General features: G+C 35.4%; 1 protein-coding gene across 2 annotated transcripts; it reads left to right on the top strand.

Moving 5' to 3' along the window:
- LOC125645725 (YTH domain-containing family protein 3-like) lies at nt 1-9692 on the top strand. 2 transcript variants are annotated; one of them, XM_048871516.2, is made up of 5 exons: nt 1-821; nt 958-982; nt 1365-1438; nt 2972-4430; nt 8789-9692. In XM_048871516.2, exons 1-4 carry the CDS (start codon nt 801-803, stop codon nt 4412-4414), a joined length of 1563 nt encoding a protein of 520 aa, XP_048727473.1. In that variant the 5' UTR covers nt 1-800; the 3' UTR covers nt 4415-4430; nt 8789-9692. The 2 variants fall into 2 exon arrangements, with proteins under 2 accessions (XP_048727473.1, XP_055997352.1); XM_056141377.1 differs by lacking the exon at nt 8789-9692 and having other exon boundaries at nt 11-821; nt 2972-4663.
- Nucleotides 9693-9921: the final 229 nt, after the last annotated feature.

Genomic DNA, 9921 nt, shown 5'->3' on the forward strand with positions numbered 1-9921 from the left:
GCGATAACTCTGATGGGCTGGTAATAGGAAGTATTAATTTATTTCGATTATTGTACCAGGTTTCAGTGTATTTATCACAGAGTAATTTCTTTACAATTTTCTTAAATCTATACTGACTAAAATCTCTTAACGGATATCCAATTTTAATATATTCTAAAGCTTTTTCTACTAGTGAGTACCATGACAGTTTGCTGTTTAAATGTAAAGATTTACTACATAGATAAGCATCCTTAAGTAGTTTAAATTCATTTTGGTTTTCAAGCCTGTACCAATAACAAATGATTGATTTCAAAATATCATGATGTAGAGGAAATCTCCCCAATTCTGATAGTACAGCAAAATTTGTACTTTTCTTATGTACACCCAGAATACATATATAGCCTAAGTCTTAGTAAATGTAGAGATCTGTTGTAATTACGAGATAATTATTTCGTAAATTACGAGATTTTTTCTTGCATTTATCTTGTAATTACGAGCTAGTGGAAGTTTAATAAAAAAAATTATATTATGATACTAGGCCTAATAGCCTTTCGTATACATCATGTTTGGAGAAGGGAAGGGGGCACTAAGTTAGAATAATGACGTAGAATGAGTAATGTCACGTGGACAAAAGGCGATAGCGAGGCTTGTGCAGATTGGCCGCCATTTTCTTGGGGTAGTGACCGATTTCGTTGTTAATTTTGAGGAAGATTCAGTAAACTACTAAAAGAGGGATTGTGACATTTGTGAAATATATAAACAAAAGACCTTAAGGACAGTTATTTTATCATAGACAATTGTGTGTTAATAGTTTGAGTGTGATGTCTGCAAGCATTGATCAGGTACATAGCATGCGTCATGCCTTTGTCATTTATGTTGGCTTTACGTTTCCTTTAATATTTGGTCTAATATTTCGTCTGTATACCCGAATAACTATAATATATTTTTATTTTATTTTTCATGCGAATTTATCAATAGAGGACGAAAGGACAGCCAAATCAAGGTAGGTTTCCGGAAGTATGGTAAAAGGGCAAGTCGAAAAATGGGCAGTATTTATTTGAAAGTAGACTGACCTTTGGTTTGCATGATTATGAGGAAATGATATTCTATAAATGCTAGGATGACATATATACTAATGAAAAAATAGAGTTTGTATTAAAGTTCCATTGATTGTTGTACGAGAAAATAAGTTTACTGTTATCGAAGATGACAATTTAAGCATATTGTGGCATTTTTTAACGTTGTAATTGTCTTTTTATCAGTCTTTACATGTTATAGAAGGAAAACATAAACATGATGTAAAAGGGGTTTATACAGAAATGGTTTATATTTATCTTGGACATAGTTTTGTATATATTGAATTCATTGTTTTCACCTATTTTCAGTGGCAAATGGATCTGTTAAAGAAACCGTGAAAGACGAAGAATTCGAACCCTATTTGCAGCAGGCCCCTCACCAGGTATAACTATGGTTTAGTAATATTATAGGTCCTCCTTTTGTTGTCAATGGTCGAAATTGGTTGAAAACTTGGTATAGACCACAATTCTATACCAAAGCAAGGTGACATAGACCTCATCGAGTTGGCATAGACCGCAATGTTGAAAAAAATATCACAAAAGGCATTTTCAGTTACTTTAGAAAGCAGATTTTCTTTCCATTTCCGTAACAATATCCTCCTTTCTTAACAAGATTTATCAGACAGTTGACCAGGGCTCGAAATTAGTGAAAATTACTCGCAAAATGCGAGTACATTTGAAAAATAGCGAGTAAAAATAGTGGACACTTGAAAATCTTAGCGAGTGTTGATTTACAAACTATGATCGTATCGTGTCCGTTTTATACGGTGATGCGCTATTCGCTTTTCTTAAACTTGCACTCTGGATCAAACAAATGCTTTAAATGTCGGGCATCGCATTATGATGAAAAATATAGACATGTGCCACGAGACCTGTTCACCTTTAGGGGTGATTAAATTGAATTCCAAGTATGAGGTTTTTGTTATTCATTTATCTAAAAAAAATAATAAAAATCCAAGTCTTCCAGTATTAATTTTTATCAGAATCGAGAGAATGTCCTATCCATATCAATTTATTGTCATATTGAGGTCGGGTTGTAGTGATGACACAAGTGCACTGCTCACCGCGTAGACGATTATCAAAGAGTTCATGGGGCTCGTGATCGTGCTGCTTATAAAACCATGAGTCTGGGATTCGCTTTGAAAAATCATTTGTGACAACCCTGATGTGGCATGAAATTGAAAGACTGGATCTAGACCTGCGGTAAACAGGTTGTGGATTAGAGGTGCGATAATCAAGAGACCTAAACATTGCACCATATGACTTAAGTAACTTAGTGTCCTGTCCAAACGATGCCTGTTGACCCACTAGGTTCAGTAATGATGGGGAAAATCGTTCATTTTAAAAAAGCATGAAAAAAGAGCACTGCTTCATTATTTTTATTTTAGCTTGTAGGTTTTCATTTTAGCCTGTGCATTACCCCCACAGGCTAAAATTAGCCTGTGGTAGAAAAAGTTAATTTCGACCCCTGTTGACTGACCATGTAGGGTCCTTTGGGATAACTTTATTGCTTTAAATCTAGAAAATATACATTGACAATCTGGTCTCCGATCTCAACTACAATTGGCATCGACCAATGCCATTTGACATAAGACTCGGTCTATGGTTAATTTCGAACACTGTGTTGTTACTCAATGTTCATATATTGCTGTAAACTGCAGACTTTTTCAAGACGAAAGTTATAATAACATTCTAAAATCTGTGCTGGACATCAGTAATGAATTGAACTTGACTGGTTGCTTTAGTACTGGTATAAAAGCTGAAGAAAAGTTTCATCAGATTGAAAGCTTAAAGAGAAACTAATAAAAATAATCAGAACATAATATTGATTAAGAGATTTATTGAAGGAACACTGAATTTTGTTGACAATACCATTTCAATTATAATTGAGTTTGTTTTTTTTTATTACATTTTAGGGAGGATATAATACTGCCCCAATGTCGAGTCCAGGCGTGTCAGACCCTTTTATGCCAAGTTATTACACTCAAGCCATGCCCTTTACCCCATACATGAATCAAGGAATCGGTGATGGAAGTGCTTGGTCAAATGGTACGGATGCTGCGACTATGTTATCTTTTGGAGGCTATGACTATAATGGAATTTTCGGAGGCTTTGGATATCCTCAGTTTGGATGGCAGCCAGATTATTCTGGTGGCAATGACTATTGGAACACTGCAACTCAAGGAAGGCAAAAGGATACGCGAGTTTATGAGCAAGACTATTATCGGCCTGAAAATATGATACCCTCTGATCCGTACATGAATGGTGAATTTGATGGAAGAGACCCTTCAGGGATGAACAGTGTTGAACAAGGGTTGAAAGGCATGAATATTGCTGGGGACGGTCCTGTAGACCCCAATATGGTGAATGAATCTGGACATTTGGAGCAAAATGGAGGTAGTGTCTCAGCGCAGTCCAACGGTAGTATGTCGGCACCAAAGAAAACTTCTTGGGCTGCTATCGCCAGTCAGCCTGCAAGACCTCAGCCGAAACTTCAGCCTAGGCCAATTCCTCGTGCCCCCATGAATCCTAAGAATTTGGACATTGGTACTTGGGATCAGAGAAATAACCCCGGAAACAAGCAGGGAGTGAATGGAGGTAACCAGCAGAGAAATTCATGGTCAGCACCTAGAAGTAGAACAATGAATAACAACTATTCTGGAAATTCTAATTCAAACCAATCATCAAACGCGTCTGGTAGTAGTGGGCAGGGAGCAGTCCAGGCATCCGCTTCAGGAAGCTCTGCGTCAAACCACCCAGTACTGGAAAAACTACGCTCGGCTAACCAATACAATCCTCGTGATTTTAACTTGAATCCACGTGGGGCTCGTTTTTTCATCATCAAAAGCTACTCGGAAGATGACATTCACCGTTCGATCAAGTACAGCATTTGGTGTAGCACAGATCACGGAAACAAGAGACTGGACCAGGCATTTAAGGAGCGCGATAGTAAAGGACCCATTTACTTGTTCTTCAGTGTGAATGGATCTGGACACTTCTGTGGAATGGCCCAAATGATGTGTAGTTTGGACTATGGAAAACAAGCTGGCGTCTGGGCTCAGGACAAGTGGAGAGGCCAATTTGAAGTGAAATGGATCTATGTGAAGGACGTACCCAACTCCCAGTTGCGACACATTCGTTTGGAGAACAATGAAAACAAACCTGTGACCAATTCAAGAGACACACAGGAAGTTCCCCCTGAGAAAGGAAAATTAGTTCTCAAAATCATGCACACCTACCGCCACACCACGTCCATCTTTGATGACTTTGGACATTATGAAAAACGGCAAGAGGAAGATGGTGTCGATAAAACTGTTAGCGCAAAACCCTCATCGGGAGGTCGAGATAGGGAACAGTAAACCAACATCACTTCTGGTAGGTCATCGATGGTCGTGTGTCTTATTTAGTGGCATCAGATAGCATGATTTATGGAAATTTTATTGTCTTTGGAACGTGACTTTAATTTTGCATCTTTCAGTGTACTTGTTTTATCATGTGTCCTTTATCTTTATCAGCATTGATAGATCTAAATGCTTTGCAAAAAATGAGAAAATTTGTAAAATATATATTAAAAACTACATTATTAAAAGAATTCTACTGCAATGATTTAACTAGATGTTTCATTTTGTTCATCTGACATGTTGGACATGCAATTGTGATGAGAATAGTTTCTTGTTTGTTATTTTCGGTTTCCTTCATTTTATGAATTTATTAGAAGTTAACACATTTGAGTGTGATGATGTAATTGCATTGTGACTATTGTACATTTTGCTCTCATTTTGAGGGAACAGTAGAAATTAGCCAATGTGACCTGTATACTTAAAGCAATGCAGATTAATTTCTTTGGATATGGAGTTGATGATCCTAGACCTGTTTACCCTTATTTCTCTGAAATTTTTACACAAATGTAGGTATAAAATATGTCTAACGAATTTAGACCCAATAAATATGTATGTCAGAAGTCCCCTCAGCATTTTCTGTATTGTAACTAGAACAGTGCAAACAAGTTATTTAAAGGATTTTTTTTTTTTTTTTGGTTGTTTTGTTTTTTCTTTTGCAATGGGTTATCTCTCTTTGCTCTCAATTTCTTCTGTCCATCAATATTACTTTCCCTCATTAATAACTCAAACATGTTATTCTTAGTTTATAAGAAATAATTACTGTAATTTGTTCTTTATCTTGTGTCAACCCCCCCTCACGTCACAGATTTTCGTTGGTGCACCAAGACCAAAAATAAACCCAAATATTTATTTCATTTAAAGAGAAGCTTGCTTAATCCACTAAAAGTACATGTATTTGAAGTCTTCAGAAAAGAGCAGAAAATTGTTCGTTTGTTGATAAAAAAAAATTTCATCCAAAAATGTAAATTGCATCTGCTACAAGCCTACACCTGCTACATATCATTTAATGACACCGTAAGATGAAAGATTAGGCCAAGTAAAATTAATTAGTAGATTATCATTCCCACCCGTCCCTCGAAAATCGCCCCGCCCCGATTTTTTTTTTATTTTTCAAAATTACGATTTCCGGATATTTTTATATCCGGTCCGGTATCGTAAACATACTTTGTTTCACTTTGCCTTTTAGAAACCCAAATACACATGTAATTATGATTTATAAAGCCTTTTCTCAATGAGAGAAGGCATTTTTGAGGTCAAGAATACCATGGCAAAAAATAAAATCCTCCCATCCGCCCCATTTTGTTGTGAAGTTTGAATTATAATCTACTAATTAATTTTACTTGGCCTTAATGATGAAAATTAATGCATTATTTTTATTAAAAAAAGAAAAAAAAAAAGACTAAAATAATTTAAATATGCATTACTTTTTCAAATAACTTGTTTGTATTGTGCTTGTAAGTGTAAATTACTTTTTGTTTTATTAATTTTTTACTAAATTTACACAAAGTGCAAAAATTCTTGTAAAAAATTATTTTTATATCTCAAATTATTTAAGATTTTAAAATGTCAAATCTTGCAAAAAAAATGTCCTGGTTAGGCCAATTGAAATTAATTGATAGATTATCATCCCTGCCCATCCCTCAAAAAAGGGCCCGTCCCGATTTTTTTGGGCAAAAATTACAATTTCAAACAAACTACCTACATGAGTGAATGATTAAAGTCACAGAATGTTGGTTTTATGTTTTCTACCAAGGATTCTTTGAATGTTAACTTATTTACACTTTGTGTAATGCCTTTTGTCATTATTTTTTTTTTCGGAAAATAAAAATTAAGAAATAAAATCATCACACCTGCCCCATAATTTTTGTGACCCTGGATGATCTGAGAGTGACTTATGAAACAAATCCTAATATTTTTCTTCCCACACATCGAAGAACGGGGGCGTATTGTTTGTCTGTCTGAAACATAACTCTCTTGAATGATAGTAGAGCTATCTTCTATATGTGCATTCCCTGGGACTAGTGTTTGACTTTTTGACCTTGGTGTTTGGCCTACTTTTAAGACAAGTTAATCTATTAAAGCAACACTTCCCTAAACTATCTGATATAGGGTTTTTGTAGATGTACATATTCCTATTTTGTGTATATATATATATAGATTCCTTATGACATGACCTTTCATTGTTTTCTATATTGGCACTGGGAAAACAGTGTTTCAGTGGAGTAAGAGAGATATTTATACAGTTGCAAGTCAGACTGTTGAATGTTGTGCTGCATCTGGTATGTACAAGAATCCAAAGAAATTGGGTGCAAGATGATTTCAGAATTCTGGGTACATAGAGATAAAAGAATTGATAATTAGCCTCATTCTGATGAGGGGAGAACAAGTGTAAATGTGACACAAGAAAGAAAACCAGCTTCCCAAATTCTCAGTTCATACATTTGAAATGTTCATCCAAGACTGATCGTACATGGCATTTGTGGCACAAAATGACATTACCAATTAGGGAATTACTTTAACATCTCCAATATTTTCATTAAGTAAATTATCCATTATAGTTTAAAGGCTTGTAGTCTGATGGACACATTGTTGATGTGATTCTCAGTTGGATTGTTGGTGTTTTTGATATTTGTATTTTAATAAATTGTCAGATTTGAAATTTGTAGGATAGGACTTGAGTGATAGAGTATTGAATCTATTTTTTTATGAACTTTTAAAATTTATTTTCTTATTTATATTTTTGTTGGGTGTAGCTACAGAATTACAGTATTGGGGGGGGGGGGGGGGGGGGGGGGGGGGGGGGGGGGGGGGGTGCAGAGAGCTATATATGTACCAATCAACCTCTCATCAAAACCTTCAATTTACTGTGCAACTTTTCTTAAGCACAATGGATTTCTTATACCTGTATGTATGTATCTCTGAATGTTTGCATCACTGTCTCAGAATTTTAATATAAAAAAGTTCCCATCATATTTTCTTATTATACTTGTAAATTGAAAACATGTAGCGAATTTAAAACGTGTTGCTTCAAATAATTTTATTTGATGCAAGAATACAGCATTATAAGACCTAATTTTTTCGCAGAAGAAATGGTACTGTAAATTGAAGGTTTTAAGAAGGGTCGAACCTCTACAGGGTAGCTAGCTTTCTGGTATTTCCCAATTTCTTTCCCAGAGAGCGTAGTTAGTATTAAAGGACAATACAAAAAAGTATCCCCCCCCCCCTCCCCTCCCCAACACAAGAAAGTATTTTAACGGACAAGGTTTTGAAAGTTTGGGTGATCTACCCTGATTTATGTAAAGTGTATGCTTTTTAAATGTCGAGTGGATTTACCATGTGGTAGTCATGAGGTATTGCCAACCAGAGATCTGTGTGCTAGTATGTTAGCTTGTTGGAGTGTGTTCAGATCCTATTAGAGATTTTTTACCTTCTTTGCAAAAGTGTTATTTCTGGAAAACCAGCATGGGCACCATATACCATCATATCTTCATTTTGGTTGTGAGTGACGTGTCGGATACAAGTTTATTGTGTATTGGACCGCATTATAAAAATAGTTTATTTTTTTATTAGGTGTTGCATCTTCAAAAGGCAAGTGTCACTCAATGTAATCTACACCTTGGCAGGTTTAGCCCTGTGTGTGTATAGAACTAAATCTGTTAAGTGGTAGATGTGAATTGGACACTTATAATTACAAAGTTGAAAGATGTAATTGAAATGTTTAGGGATACACTTGGTTCCTTCACTATCGTGTCGTTCACGACCAACTTTCTTTAGAGTGAACAAATCACCCCTCCTCCCCACACTATTTGTACAACTTCATTACTGTAGTGTGTGTAGAAGTGGCAATATGTTTTATAACATTGAGAGTTCTAAGGATGTTGTTTAGATGATGAATTTGGTAGGGAATGATAGCCACTTGACTTGAACATTAGTATTATATAATTACGAGCAAGTGAAGCGCACACTAAAGACACTCTGTGGTGAGGGCTCACACTGGGTTTTTTTCCCATTTCTATGCAGATGTATGAAGGTTGATAGATATGGGATGTAATATGCTAGTTTTAGAAATTAAACAAGACAGTCTATTACTTGACAAGGGGGGTTTATGTATTCTGATAATTGTCACATTGTGAGAGGATGAACAAGTTCTTTGAATGCATGCCTTGTTAAACAGCTGAATGGAACACCACAGATTTTAAAATGTAATACATTAAACAAGGGGAATATTTTCATCATGGACTCGAGATTTATGTACATGTGCATTGTTAAACTTTGTATTAAAGATGTGTATTGTCCAAGAGTTTAATATTTACACTGTTTTTCCAATTTCAGATGTTTGCTGTTCCAAACAAAGGAAAAGTGCAAAGATTCTTGGATTTAATTAGATTAGCTGAAAAAAGTTCTTAATAATTAATCATGCCAATTATAATCATTCACTGATGTATTCTACTGATGATGTCACTGTCACTTTGAATGAATTTTTTTCTTTTTCGATTCCGGGAATTCGGATTTGAGATTTTCTGGATTTTCTGTTGAGCAACTTCAGGAGGTGGACTTCGGAGGCAGTATCCTTTTCACGTGGAACAAAGTTCTCGGTGTGAATGTGTGGAACCAGGGTTTTAGTGGGAGAGCATCTTTGAAATGAAAAGTGCACTCAGATACAGCATTTACTTGAAATTGAAAAGATTTTTGAAAAAAAAAGTGTGGGGATAACCACTTGCACTTGTGTTACTAATACTTGAAGCTCGTCAAGTATGGTGCTCAACTTATTTCATGTTACTTGAGAATGTGCAGCGGCATGGTGAAAAAAATTGTATGTTTGCAAAATGTTTTCCAATTCAGTGATGCAATGCTCAGGGATTTAATGCCTCTGGATTTAAACAGAAGATGGACATTTTAATAGACAAGTCCCAAGATGCATTATTTTAATCCTTTTGTGGTGCAAACTCTGATTATCAAAGACAGACACCTAAAATATTAGACTTCCATGGTTTTATTTTCTAAGGAGTAAACACCAAAGTTGAAGAGGGAAATAGTGATTCTTCATTAGAAAATCAAAAACCTCTGTGACAGAAATTTTTGTGTTTTTTTTTTTACCACTGGCATTCCTGTGGAAGTGATTCTGTGAAGGGGAAAATGGATGCTGTCAGCACTGTGTGCTCTGTATTCCTACTTGTGTCAACAGGCTGTTTAAAAGTCCAGTTAATCTCAAAGAATTAAAGAAAATATTACTGTCTTCATGTTCATTTTGTATATTTGTAGCTGTCTTGAGATGAAATTTCAATTGAGCTTTTCTGATCAAAGTTTCTCTTTGGTCTGCCACAATGTAATTAAAATTGGACTTCATAGATCCGTGCCATATACTCTGCGTAAGAAGATCATCTTGTGTTTAGATACGATGCGAATCTAGGAAGTCTGATATTAATTACATTGTGGTCTGCCATCGTCTTCTGAAATAGAAGTCA

This window comes from Ostrea edulis, chromosome 6 (genome assembly GCF_947568905.1).
Source record: "Ostrea edulis chromosome 6, xbOstEdul1.1, whole genome shotgun sequence".
In the NCBI taxonomy this organism is placed as follows: domain Eukaryota; kingdom Metazoa; phylum Mollusca; class Bivalvia; order Ostreida; family Ostreidae; genus Ostrea; species Ostrea edulis.

What these genes read in the sequence shown, in the direction of transcription:
- LOC125645725 (XM_048871516.2), top strand. Translation starts at nt 801, where the DNA reads ATGTCTGCAAGCATTGATCAG. An exon ending in TGTCTGCAAGCATTGATCAG is followed by an intron (nt 822 to 957) that starts GTACATAGCATG and finishes ATTTATCAATAG; the next exon opens with AGGACGAAAGGACAGCCAAA. An exon ending in TGCAGCAGGCCCCTCACCAG is followed by an intron (nt 1,439 to 2,971) that starts GTATAACTATGG and finishes ATTACATTTTAG; the next exon opens with GGAGGATATAATACTGCCCC.